This window comes from Nipponia nippon, unplaced genomic scaffold (assembly GCF_047370975.1).
Source record: "Nipponia nippon isolate SJK-2023a ecotype South Korea unplaced genomic scaffold, ASM4737097v1 scaffold_3, whole genome shotgun sequence".
Lineage (NCBI taxonomy): Eukaryota > Metazoa > Chordata > Aves > Pelecaniformes > Threskiornithidae > Nipponia > Nipponia nippon.
In genome coordinates this window covers 108,437,156-108,451,713 of record NW_028262347.1, presented here as the reverse complement: position 1 = coordinate 108,451,713, position 14,558 = coordinate 108,437,156, and the positions used below count along the sequence as shown (strand labels likewise).

General features: G+C 36.0%; 1 protein-coding gene across 2 annotated transcripts in view; it reads left to right on the top strand.

Annotated features, from left to right (window-relative positions):
- The window catches only part of PDE6C (phosphodiesterase 6C), a 31,264-nt gene extending 17,162 nt beyond the window's left edge, over positions 1-14,102 (top strand). The window contains exons 12-22 of one of the 2 annotated variants that reach the window (XM_009465442.2): positions 601-747; positions 1,132-1,239; positions 1,347-1,456; positions 3,502-3,589; positions 5,293-5,393; positions 6,519-6,626; positions 6,906-6,969; positions 8,037-8,111; positions 8,256-8,339; positions 9,427-9,580; positions 12,386-14,102. In XM_009465442.2, coding sequence (XP_009463717.1) covers positions 601-747; positions 1,132-1,239; positions 1,347-1,456; positions 3,502-3,589; positions 5,293-5,393; positions 6,519-6,626; positions 6,906-6,969; positions 8,037-8,111; positions 8,256-8,339; positions 9,427-9,580; positions 12,386-12,456 — 1,110 coding nt within the window. In that variant the 3' untranslated portion in view covers positions 12,457-14,102. Of the gene's footprint in view, positions 1-600; positions 748-1,131; positions 1,240-1,346; positions 1,457-3,501; positions 3,590-5,292; positions 5,394-6,518; positions 6,627-6,905; positions 6,970-8,036; positions 8,112-8,255; positions 8,340-9,426; positions 9,581-11,708 lie in introns of both variants that reach the window. The other variant, XM_087768288.1, reaches the window with a different exon arrangement.
- The last annotated feature ends 456 nt before the right edge of the window (positions 14,103-14,558 follow it).

Sequence of the window (14,558 nt, the reverse complement as noted above, 5' to 3'; positions counted from 1 at the left end):
TGCTTGCCTATAGTTTCTCCAAGAGAAGACAAGGCTATGGGTAGGTAGGCATGCAAGCAAGCCGTGCTATTAAAAAAATATTGTTATACTTTATCATAAAAGTAACAAATGTTTTGTTCTAGACAGGTTGTTTCTGGTCACTATATTGTTCACTATTCATAAGATCCAAAAGGGAAGAACAACGCTTAATAAGAATAGTTTTGGTCATGGCAAAGATGAACTGCAGCCTTGAGACCAGGCTAAAAGTGGGAGAATCATAGGATCATAGGACCAGGAAGGAGAAATTCCAAGGCCTGAGATTTATGAACTAAGGATATGCTGAGATGGTCACAACAGATTGTGTTAGAGTTCAGAGTAGGAAGAAACACCGTTTGGCCAAGACTTTTACCTGTCCTCTTTGAAAAGAAAACAAGCAGTATCACGATTGTGTTTCATAACCTAATACACATTAGTTTGTACTGAAACCTGAGGCCTTTGAAGATATAGTAAGCATACTGTCCTTAGGCAATGTTTCTACTGAAGTCAGAAAAGAAAATAAAAAAGTTTTTCCAACTTTGTTCTTGCCAGAAAAACCATTGTGTTTTTGACTTTTCCTAACAGAAAGAAGAATTACCTGATCCAAAAGATTTAGAACTGTATGAATTCCGCTTCAGTGACTTTCCCGTTACAGAGCATGGCCTGATAACTTGTGGAATACGACTGTTCTTTGAAATAAATGTTGTTGAAAAGTTCAAAGTCCCAGCTGAGGTCTGATTTATTTTGTCTTGTTTATGTTTATTTTAAGATAGAATAAAAACACATGGCTGTAGGTACTTTAATATAGGCGTAGGCAATATTAAAATATTAGTGGTATGGTTAGCAATCTTCCATTCTTAATTAAACTTCTGCATGTTTGTCATAAAGACTTAAAACTAATCCTGAAATGGTGTGAGCTATGGAAGAAATTAAATCAACACGCATTTACATAAGAACAATTTGCTGTTTCCATGTTTAATTAAATGAAAAGCAATTATTTTCATAGAACTTGCACATTATTACAGTAATTTCATAGTATATTCCAGTAATTTTATAGGAATTCTATCATTTTGTTTCAATTAACAGCACAGTCTTAATCACTTTTGTTCATAATAGGTCCTTACAAGATGGATGTACACAGTCAGGAAGGGTTATCGAGATATCACTTACCATAACTGGCGACATGGATTCAATGTGGGACAAACAATGTTTACTCTGCTGATGGTAATGTTGCTAATATTAACCTTACGTTCATTATTTAGTTTTTCTTTCAATTTCAACTGGAAAATTCAGGAAGGTACACACTCAGAATTGTCTGTTTTCTTTTACAGACAGGCAAAATAAAGAAATACTATACTGATCTAGAAGCCTTTGCCATGGTTGCTGCTGCTTTCTGCCATGACATTGATCATAGAGGGACCAATAACTTGTATCAGATGAAGTAAGTACAAATGCTAAAATATATGGATATGTAGTATTTTTAGTGGCAAATGAAAAAAACATGTCAAAATTTGCAAAAATGTAAGGTATATATTCCATATTCATCTGGCATGAATGAACATTTATCCAGCAGAAGATTTCTGCCTCAGAGCATTTGTCATGAGAGCTGAAACACAAAATGCAACAGTAGAATTTTAGAAGGATCTCCTGGACCTGCAATTAATTTTCAAGAGAGACTAAGCTCTTCGCAATGTTCGGATTGTAGCAGAGCCTCATGCACATGAGGCCACAAAGAAATGGGAAAAGTAAATTAAAATCCCTAACTGGATTACTGTTTTTCAAGACAGGACATAAGCACTTTTCTGGAGAGGGATTCAGAATGTGGCATAGACAAGGGCCAGTTTAGAGGGAGCCAGGATTTAAGATGCATTCTTTTTATCTGTTTTCTACTGTCTGATTCGACTAGCTCAGTTGTTCCCTCCCAACTCAGTTTACTGATTGATGTAGGTCATTTCCTAAAATGTAATCTCCTCATGTTATACAGGATTCTGAGCTAAAGAGCTTGTGTTCTGCCACTGGGTCCACATGCCAGTAAATTACACATCATGAGGTTAAGCTTTGCAATTCATGCTCCTTTTTGTTCTGAGAAAATATTCTAAAGGATTTCTCTGTGATTTTTCCCTTGTTTGTTATGAAACAATTACTAGATGCTTGTTATAAAACAATATTAATTCATTTTGTTTTAAACTTACCTTTTTATTACAACAACTATTCTCCTGAAGAGTGAACAATCTACCATTTAGTCTTTTACGTGGTCTGATCGGGCTTGTTTCTATGTGCTAGCCAGAGAACACAGGCTTCTCAGAATGTCATGGGTGCCAGAAGATTATAACCATAATTTTCTGAGTACAGTTTCCCACCAACTGTATCTCCAGGATGATTAATCCTCTTCCTCTGACCCTGGATACACTCCTCTCAGGAGAGGCATTTCAGCCTTCACGATGGAGCAGTGACGTCAGGGCGTTTTCTGATTATTCTCAGGGATTCTCCAGGTGACGTAGGAGAGAGAGAATGACAGATGCTGATTCTTCTTCAGCAGATTGCCACTCATCCAAATAAGTTTAAGGGAGATTTTAAATCTTCCTAGCGTGGTCTTCCCTAGCTGAAAGCCCTCTACATGAGGTCATATGCAGTAAAGCTATTTATAAAAGTTATCAGGCTTTACCACGACAGTCCTAATCACAAGTCAGAAAATACAGGTAGCATGTAGCAATCCACCTTGTGTTATCTGAGGAACGGAGTTATTAGCCAAGGGAAGAAAGGAGGAAAATACACTTCCAAACATGCAGAACCACCTGGAGCCTATGTAGATAGGACACTTCTCCCTTCCTCCCACCACCACAGTCTGACACAGGATTTCCTCTGCTTGAAGCTTAGCCCAACGTCAGAGGAAAGCTTTGAGCTCTGTGATAAGACTGAATATACCTGAGCTGTCAGGACTTGCACAGTCCATAAAATGGTGATTTTGGGGGAGGGGAGGAGCCCAAGGGCATTAGAGAAATTGAAATCCATTATACTGTTACTTTAGATTTAACTTACTTACAGAAAGCTAGAATCACAGGGGACATGGCCCACAGTCATTACAGGCAAACGAGAGTTCAAAAGCTGTGCCACACAATAAATGCTAAAAGATGCATAAAGGCTATTTTTAAGGTACACAGAGGGTGTGTGGATTAAACAAACAGCAAAACTGAACATGCAAGACAAAATAGAAGCATGTTTTAAAAAACACAGTTTTTGAGTTTTGAGGCATCTAACCACGCCTTTGACTTTAGTGGGCACTGAACACCCAGTGCTCTCCAATTTCCATCATTAGTCACAGAGTGAAGGCAAGAAAGTATTTTTTTTGCTCTGCATCATCCCAATAGTTAAAATATATAAACTATTGAACATGCAGATCAGAAGCATTTTAATCCCAAAAATCTGAATCCTGAATCAAAAATATTGCCTCCAAAATATTATAAAGAATTGCTTCTTTTTCAACAGGTCAGCTGCTCCGCTGGCAAAACTTCACGGATCTTCCATTTTAGAAAGGCATCACCTAGAGTACAGTAAAACCCTACTGCAAGATGAGGTATGTCTGCATGAACCTTCTGCTCACACTGATCAACACAAAAGATCCAATTAAGTTATGATGTTCCAAATTTCACCATATCTCATTCATTCTTCTAGGTCCAGATTAAGAAATTATGCTAAAATTCAGAAGATTAAGCCAAACTCTTATGCATTGTCCACTTCTAGAGAAACATCAGTAATTCCACCAGAAATAGACTCACTCAAGATAGAAAAGCTTTTCCTCTGGGCCTCACTCACACTCCTCAGGTTTTTTCCACTTTCACAAAACAGCTGATGTTGAAACCAAAGCAGTAAATAAAATACATACATATACACAAAATGTTGTAATTAAACTGCTGCCCCTGGTTCAGGAGGTCTGAGTTCAGCTGCTGGCTCTGGCCGCTGAGGAGCAAAGGGATGGAGCTGTTTATGGAGGGTCCCCTTACCCCCAGGCCAGACTCCACACACACCTTACCTTGCTAAAAAAGAAAAGGCGGTATCATGAGGCTCTGCTGCAGCTCCCATTACTGATCTTCCCTGAATTAGGCAGACACGCTCAGCTGCCCTTCCCCAGCAGCTGTGGAGGTGAGGCTCCACACCATAGTCTCCTCAGGCTCAACAAAATGGCGGCAATGCAGCCTGCCAGGGCCCTCTGCCCCATGGAGTCCTGCTCCTCTGGCGGGGATCGGCCATCCCTCCCTCAGCGGTGCCTGGCTCTGTCCTGGCTACAAGGGAAGAGACTATTTACAACTCTTGACTACATAATTTGCTGGGAAGTAAGAGATGTAACAGGCAAAGTTTGAACCTTCCATCCCACTTGTTCGCAGTAGCGTGGCAGGTACCCACTTCCGCCCTCATTTTTCATTTTCTAATCCCTGTGGTGGTGCCATTTCCTGACCTTGTGAGGCCACAGAATAAATCCTTACACTAACCAGGAGCACAATGATCATAAAAAACCCAGAAGATTTATGATTTAAAAAAAAAAACAGAATCCACCTCTACCTTTATTGATGGTGATGTACTTTTTCAAATGTGAGATGCCGGGGACTAACCCCTGCTCTTTGATGGAGCAGTTGTCAGGATCTCTGGAGGCTCTCAACAGCGGCATTGCTGTGCCCCGTGCTCTCACAGGTATCGTCCCCTCAGTTAAAGAAGGAAGGAAAACCAGGACACTTAGAAAAATGCTGTGTGATGCTCTCATTCCCTCTGCCTGAGGAAAAGGCCATTGCACTTAATATAGTAGGTCCCTAACAGCACCGCAAGCAATTGTGCAGACCCAGGTTAACAGAAGGAAAAGGTGTCTACTGTGAAGCTTTAAAAAGTCTAGGAAAATTAGGCTTATGAAACATGAACTGTAAAGAAATTATGAAGAACTGTCATTTTTTTACTAATTATGTGGAATACAGGTGGTTTTCTTTGGTTTTAATTTATATATGGCAATAGCAAGACTTGCAACTGTTTGAGTCACTGTGGATTTAGTTATTTGTGCAGCCTCTGGGGGCAGCATCTTAGATCCACCTACCATTCACACAGTTATTTAGCCATTTATTAGCCATGAATAAGGGCCATCTTTACTAATTGAGTAATTTTTCATTTGTAGCATTATTTTAATTGAGGGACTGTAGTTGGCCAATTTTGTTACACTATTCTGAGACAATCTGTATAGTACAAACCAAAGTGTGTTATAAAAGGAATTGAATTCATAAACTTTCCATCTTGCAGAGTTTAAACATCTTCCAGAACCTAAATAAGCGCCAGTTTGAAACTGTTCTACACTTATTTGAAGTTGCAATAATAGCAACTGACTTGGCTTTGTATTTCAAGTAAGTACTAAATTCTGTGTAACTTCCTATTGAAAAAAAATGTCAATCCTATACAATTTATAACTGTAGTTTTTAGTTGTTTACATGCAGAGTACAGAGCTATATTTAAAATTGTTATTAAGTCTAATTCTTGTAAAAACCCAAGCCATTCTCTGATTCATTATAAACTTACAAATTAGAGAACACATAAACGTGTATAATACTTAGTATACTTTTAGTAGGTCATTCAAATATGCTTTTAGTTACAGCAAACACTGTATTTCAGAAGTATGGGTTCTGTAGCCTAATGGTAAGGTTGTGTGCAGGTGTGATATTTAGTGTACCATACTACAGTTACTCATACTAAACGGGAGTATGCTTATGACATGGAAATTAAGATGCTGGTTTAAAAACAAAACTGCAGACATCAACTGATCCCAGCGCTAAATACGCCAAAGACTCCAAACATCAGATCATCCATCCTGTTCCTAAGTTACTGACTTAATGTGCTTTTATAATGGGTATTTTCCTTAAAGATATATGGAGACTTTTGTTTTGTTCAGATGTCTTATGACTGGGACAATTTAAAGCCAGGAGACAGGAAAAAATTCAGTAAGTTGTTCAGCAGCAGTTATTAAATTTTAGTGAACAGTAATTCAATTATTTCATTCATTCTAAATGCAAATTAAGCAATAGCATGACACATTTATGTTTTTCAAAGTTCTTCTCAGTCAGGTCTTAGCACTTCTTTGGATTTTTGAGGGGAGGGAGCAGAATAAATGTTAGTAGTATTTGCTTCACTTTTCCCAATTCATTATGTAACAGGAAGTAATGAACATGCAATACTAAAGAAGTAAGAATGTCATCCCAAACAGTTTAATATGAAGAGTTAGGAAATTGTTTATTTGTTTCTTTGTCAGGAATTCTGGCATAATACTTTACGTACCAGTGATATATAGCAAAATCTAAATGTGCTAGGTAACCTGAAAAGTTCGAGTTCAATGGGAAGAAGGTGCCACTTTGATACTACTATGAATACGATACTACTTTGGAAAAGCATAAACATCAGAAATATGGTTTTCTATTTCATTTTTAATGCAGGAACTTCTGTTCACTAATATATGGTTTATTGGAATGTTTTAACAGGAAAAGGACTATGTTTCAAAAGATTGTGGATGCAATTGAAAAAATGGAAACAGAAGAGGAGGCAATTAAATATATATCTATTGACCCAACCAAAAAAGAAGTCATCATGTAGGTGGTTAATATTTTACTCTTTATTCAATCAGTTATCTAGGACCAGATTTTAAAAGAATTTGGGCACCTAAACATGTAAATTAAGACTTGGTGTTATTGTCTGATGAAGACCATAAACATGATTTTAAATTAGAAATAGATGTCTACAGTCTTCTCAAAATGTGCAAAATGTGCATCCATCTGCATCTTAGGTATCTAAATTCCTTAAAAAATCTATACTTTTTTTTTTCTATCATCATCCTAACTACACTCCTGTTTTGTTTCATGTTTTCAAAGGGCTATGATGATGACTGGATGTGACCTGTCTGCTATAACCAAGCCTTGGGAAGTGCAAAGTAAGGTAGGTACTTTTCGAACAGACAGTACTGCATTTGCTGTCTGTCTTACTGCCTATTTGGTGCATGATCATTTAAAAAAAAATAATTATTATCATTTGATAGATATTTAAGTATCTGCACCCAACTGTGTTACCAGAAAACAACCTCTATTTTTCTGTCACTGTGAGTGTAAGGGCTCCATGATGCCTCTCCCCAACCACTCTACCGTTGTTCCACCCTTCTCTTCTTGTCCTTCAGCTAAAACTGGCATCCCCAATTCTGTCAGCTGTTACAGCTACCCTTAAATATCACTTGGTTATTTTTGTGCTATCCAACTTTCACTATTTTTCAGGTATTTTTGAGGTACAGATTTAACAACAGTATGATTTGAATTAATTGTCTGTTCTGTAGATCTTGGTGCCATTTCAAAGTAGCTTAAACACGCTAAAAATAAATTCTGTAATACAGTGTGACACTGCTTTGTACATAAGTACTTCAAGTACTTCAGTACTTATTGACCATCATGCTGAAGCTCATCACTTAGCCTTACAGGAATAGGTTTTAACAATGCATAATCAAAATAAAACTGCAAGATGCTTTTGAAGCCTTCTAAGTAATACACATTACAGGTACTAGAAGGTTCTGTTATGTTGCTAATATTGTCTTGTTCCTGTTGACAGTAATCTATTATTTACTCAGCATGCACCAGAATATTGGTAGAGATAATTTGCTGGGAAAAGCCTTGAGTACACTAGAGAGTGTCTGTAATTTTTGAAAGAAGCGCTTGACTATCTCTACAGAGATTAAAGAGTGGAACTCTATAGTGTTTGACCAAAACTCCCTATTTCTGGAGAACTTTTTAAACTACTCAGAGATAACACAGCTAGCAAGAAATAAAGTCCTCTCTTTGTGGAAGGGAAGTTAGTAATAATAGTTAAGTAGTAAATTGATAATACATTGATTTAAGCAGTAACATGCCAGTTCTTGGTTAATCAACATTTTCACATTTTCTGGAAAGCCTTGTTCTTTTATTCATTTATTTAAATTTACTGCTTTCTGCTGACACTTCCACTGAATTGTGATTATTCAGGTTGCCCTCATGGTTGCAAATGAATTCTGGGAGCAAGGTGACCTGGAACGAACTGTGCTACAGCAACAACCAATTGTAAGTACTAAATAATTTAACTGTGTTAAGCAATATTAACTGTTATTAAAACATGGAACAGATAATGTTCCACGATGCTTATTAGATCATTATATGAAAAAGCATGATATCTACATAATCTAAATTACTGCTATTCTGTTCTAGCCTATGATGGACAGAAACAAAGGAGATGAACTACCTAAGCTCCAAGTTGGTTTCATAGATTTTGTGTGTACATTTGTGTACAAGGTAAGAGTAATTTTTTTTGTTTTCCTGCTGCAGCAGTTCTGATGGCACAATTAGTGACAAACTGTTGCAGTTCAAAAATTCTAGACAGCAGCAGGACTCTTGGTCACAGGGTAAACTATCACAACCGCCACAATTTTTCAATATTTTGTTACAAAGAAGAATTGCTCCCACAAAGCAAATTCAAGAGATGTGAAGCAAATTCATAGAAAGTGAAGATCTCAATGAAACTTGAGGGCATTGAGGTTTTGTTTCTACCTTGAAAAACTGAGTTAGATAGCCCAGTCTGATTCTGCACAATCCCATTTAATATAAGTATGCAACACATGGATGTTTACAGAAAGCAGTTAATGGCACAGCAAAGGGAATAGGAAACTCGCAATATTCTGGAAATTGATATCTGATAAATTTGACATTTGATATTGATAAAAAAGATATTCTATATCTTCTGTAAGGCACTGAAATGCCAACATTACTAATCCCTGTCTAGCTTGTAATTTTATGCCAAAATGTCATGCAGAAAAGTGACAGGTAATATTTTAACATCTTCAGATACATCCTCATCTGCTTGGAATATACTATTTGATACTAGACTTTTTTATTATATCCTGATACTGATAATCGTATGATAAAATATCATGTATCATAGTTATAATTGTATTATATGAATCAGACTATCAAATGTGGGATTAGGGAAGATACTAAAATGTGCAGTGTATAATTCAGATCTTTTCAAACTGACTATGTGCACAATAGGACATTATTATCCCAACATGGTATTTCCAGTAATACGCCACTACTGCATGGCCAAGAACATGCTCTCAAATGTGCACCAGCAGGTACTCAAACTATTTATTTTAAAATTTTTTCTCTTCTACAGAAAACCAACTACCAGAGATGGAACAAATGCTTGAAAAAAATATGAAATCAAATAAAATTAATTAATCTAGCATACATACTGAATTAGATTCAACAGAAAAACAAAAGCTAATGTTTTCTCTGCAAAGCAGCAGTATTTCCACAAATTCAGACTTTACAAATCATCAGTGTTTACAAATTTCTAATTTACTAATTTAAATTGTTTGTATAGGAATTCTCGAGGTTTCACAAGGAAATTACACCTATGTTTGATGGTCTTCAAAACAACAGGGTTGAATGGAAAACACGAGCTGATGAATATGAAGAGAAGATGAAAGCTATTGAGGAACAAAAGAAAAAGGAAGAAGAAGCAGCTGCCAAAAAAGGTTAAGTAACTTCTAAGGTTTTCATTTATATGAATTTGTAAGGTAGTCAACATCTCTCTCTCTCTCTCTCAAATTCACACATGCAGTGCACTTGCCCAATATTCTATTAAACTTTATACTAATGGTATGTGAGTTCCAAATTAGCTTTATCTTTACTTGGAGGAGGAGTAACTTCTAAAGATTACACAAACCCAGTACACTAATCTCATTTTCTAAACTGCAGAATTATAGAAAATATGACCATCACAAAAGTGAAGGGAATGTAAATTTTTTTTTGTCTAAGGACTTAAAACTGAATGTAATTAAACACTTACTTACTTATCTGTGAATGCTGTAATCACCTGAAATACTTAGAAATATATCAAAATTCTGTGTGGCATCAGCCCCAAATGTATTCAGGTGCTTTGTTTAAGTTGAAAATGAAAAGCATAAGGAAAAGAGATGGGAATGGTTAGTGTGCATTTGGAACACAAAAAGCAGTGCAAATCCCCACTTCTCTTCCAAGTTTAAGATAAAGCTCTTGGCTCTAGTTCCCTATCATCAGTTTCCTGGCTGAAAAGATAATCTCTCATATTAGAAATTTAACACTAATCTTCCTAAGACAGCCCAAGTCCTAAAATTGGGACTGCGTATGATAACCTAGAAGAGAATCTGATTTCATAGAAACTGAGAACCTATCACTCAAGTGTAAGAGTGAAATGAGCGAGTTATTTTTATTCTGTATTGCATGTGGAACAGCAGGTCAACAGCTCTGCCAATCAGCTGAGATGACTGAAAAGATTCAGAGATTAAAACGAAAACACGTGTGATTACTATAGAATGATTTATTATCAGCTAGTTTGAAGAAGAAAAGTTAGTTTACTCTCAGCATTTCACATCTTTAAAACATACAACAGTACTGAATAATTTGTTAATCAGTGTCTGTGGGAAACAGGTGAGTATTCTTCACGTTTCACACAAAAGAGAGGCCACTCAAGGCCACCCATCAAGTCACTGTCAGAGTGTGAAGTGGAACTAGGGAGTTATTGGCTCCTAAAATAAATACTAGGCTAAAATTAAAAAAAAAGTTGTTCCAAAAAAAGTACTGGAAGTTACATGATTTAATCAAAGCAGATTTTTGAAAGAGAAGTTTAATAAAATGAGTCAAATACTATTACTATAATAAAATTACAAGAAATATTTTGGCCTGCTCACACTGTGATACCACTTACACACACTTTCACAGAAATTATGCCCACCCCATTGCCTCCCAAATTTATTTTTAAAGACAATTTTTTGCAATTAATCATATAATCTTATTTATTTAACATTAATTTATTGCTGAGAACTAGCTGGTTGTGAGTATGAACAAAGTACTCTTTCCTTACACTGGAATGTAAGCATCTGAACTTCACAGAAATACCGGCAGAAAAAAAAAACCCAAACAACCCGGGACCTACACACAAACCTCCTTATACATTTGCTTTCTTGGCAAAGAGTATAGTTACTAAAGTCTGATCCTATGTCCTCTAGCATAAGGTTCTTAAACAAAAATTACGTTATACATTTAGGAAGACTCAGGTATTTCCACTCCCGCTTGAAGTTAGGACCATCTTACAGCATTGGTATTTTGGAATCACTTAGTCACTGACTTAAGGAAAGCAGCATTTTCCCACAAGGAACATTACACAGGCGAGCATGGACAGACTGATTTGCAGAAGCTAAGGCTCTGACCTTTGCATAACATAATTGGTATCACAAAATGTAAGTGAATTAATTTGCATCTTTTTAAATGTGCGCTGGAATGAGGCCACGCACATTTGTGAAGAACAGATCTGACATCGTCAAATCAAGGCCATGTAAATATATGGGTTTGTTAAGTCAGTTCATACAAACAATAATTTGATACACGCTGAACCACAGTGGTTTCTCTAGATCACACTGACCTGGCTGTTCTTAGCCATTCAGTAGACAGAAAACAAAAGAAACATATTTGCTGAACCACTACAGTGGAAAGTTCAGAACAGAACCTAAACCAGAATACAGTATTAAACTAAGAAAATAAAATACATAGTTAGTAACATAGTGTTGATTATATCCACAAATTACAGAGGGTAGGACACTGATTATGTGACATGTTTCAATGCAGGTGGAAAGGGTCGAAAATGACCTAGTAACATGGTGATCCACAGCTTTCAAATGTAAGTTTTAATTCTAATATTGGTATCTTACCTTAAATGAACCTGGAAACGCAATTTATTACATTGAAAGAATCTTAACTATGACCAATGAACATCTGTGGAATCATTTGAGAGAGACAGTAACAGAATCAGTACCTACAGATAACAAACATAAAAAGCGTCTCTCTCTTAATTGGTAATTACAAAGGGATTCACGCAGGGTTGGATAAAGGCTTATACAATTAGGTCAAATTAAAGTTTTTGTATCATTTGCTTCAAAAATAGATTCACAGATTATATTGATCCAAGAGTTTATGTCTTTTGCATGGCTTGCATACCTCAGTTTTGTATGTGTGGGACAGTTATATATATTTAGCTACTGAAACTTTCCAGTAAGAGTGGTTCAGTGTGTGTTTGGTCCTTTGAGAAATGTTGGCATCAACTGCTACACTATATACACATATGTATATATAGCATGTGTTATTGTTTCTTATTCCATTTTCCCAGACAAGTCGTGAAAGCATGTTCAGTTTTCAGAAGGTCAAACACACATACTATGCATATCACAAAAGCAACACATTTTTAACAAGAAATTAGAGCAGCTAAAGTTAACAGAAAATACTCACTTCACTTCTCTGTTTTTTAGCTGAAAATGCAGCTGGAGGTGGTGGAGGAAGTGGAGAGGACGGAAAATCCAAAACATGTATAATTTTGTAGTTCTTTGTCTCAGACACTGTTTCTGCTACAGAAAAGACATCTAGAGAGAACTTCAGTGAGCCCCAGTGGATTTCTGCTTCGCATAGAATAGTATAGATCGATCTCTTAACAATCCTCTTAAACACCTGCCATTTGCTGGAAATAATTTTTAATGAAGTAAACAGTTACAATTAAAAACTGGAAAATTAAAAGAAAAAATAATGGTGCAAAATGAGTTAACTATGCATTCTAGATTTTTTTCATGTCACTCAATTTATATACAGTATTTTTATTAAAATATGTAACTTCTACACACTATCCAGAAAAAACGTAAATAATTTTGACAGATCTTATATGAAATTACTGAATGAAATCTGACATGTACTATTCAAACAAAAAATTGCAATTTTCATAACTTGTATATTTAGATTTTTATATGATGTGTATTTCCTTAATCTGGAATTGTCCTTTTCCTTCATTCTCAATATAAAGTTCTAGGGTAATCATCTCCTTCACTTTAGGAATACCCAACACAATTCCCTGGCTCATTAAAAGCAGGTCCATGGTACACAGTATTTTTTCAAAACTACCAAGGATAAATCTGTAAATTGTAGCCGCAGCTCAGAGAAAACACTCTTTTGCCCATGTGCAAATGGCTCTGCCCACAGTTCCTAAACTCACCACATTTTATTGTAAAAATCTAAAAAGGCAGATCGTAAACATCATGCTTTGCATAGAAGTAAGAGTTTACTAAGATACCTATACCAGTATATCTACAGCAGGATCTACATTCAAAGGCATTTTAAAAGGCTCATGTACTCCCAAGGCACCTGTTTAAAAATGCAGTAAATGAAAGTCTTTGAAAACCAATGACCTGGCACCAATTTCATCTTGGGAGGGAGAGGACAACAGAATAGAGCACATCAGAATGCACATTACCTCCCTTTCTACAACCAAGACGACAGACTGCACACAAATTAGCTCTTCAAAAACAACAATCTCCCTACCAAAACCTTCTGTTGGAGAATGACAGAGTTCACTCCATACCTTCTATTCAGGTGTCATGCAGCTGGCTCCTCCTGCATATGAAGGAAGGAAAATGGCTACTATTTTATGCACAGATCTGAGTATTCACTTGAACCAGTTCCAAATCCAAGAGGAGATGGATGTCAAATGCAATTCCTGCAACAAACAAGTTTGACATGTGGACTCAATCCTGCCACTTTTCTTCCTCCTGTAAAGAAAGTAGACTCATACTTTTTTTTTTTTTTTTCCTCTGAAGGGCCCTCAGCATCCACAGCGAAGGGGGAATGATTGAATGATTTGCCATATTATATACCTTTGTAAAAATGCTCTACGAACATAGATACTGTGCACAACTATCACCCAAAATTAAAGGAATCCACAAAAAAAAATCCCACTTATTACATCCTTATTTATAAATGGGCCAAATATTTTATGAAAACTTACTTACGACATAAAACTGGGTATCATGTATGATTTTCTGTATTAAATGCAGATACTAAAGAAAGCTATTTCAAGGTTGTTTAATCATGTAATTTTATTCAAACTGTATTAAATGATGTATTTAATATGTATGTTGTACCATTTCATAACTGTATTTTGAAGACCCAAAGAGGAGTTAGTTATCCAGAACACATAATATACAATACTTGAAGCAACAAATATAGCCACGCATTTGACAAAAGCCCCTTTGGGCAAGTTGCATACACGTAAGCAGATTGCTGCAGACTGGATTTGACTCTCAACCAAGCCTGCAAGATGAGAAAGAATTAATCTTTAAATCCACCTTCTTACCTAAAGAAGCCTTCACGCAAGGCTACGTTTATTTCTTACTCAAGGACACCCTAAATATGTCCTTGTACTGTCATCTATTATGTAAGTACAAACTGTTTAAAATGTAATTATGTTAAGTAATACTTGTAAATAGAGTTCTCAACTTATTCATATGAATGCATGTAAAATGTCCATAAATACACTGCAACCATCTCCGCTCTTACATTTGCCACATCAAATACTTATTATAAATACTTTCTATAAATATATCTACAGTGGGAAGTACTTATCAAAATATATGTTTTATACAACATTAACTTTCCTCA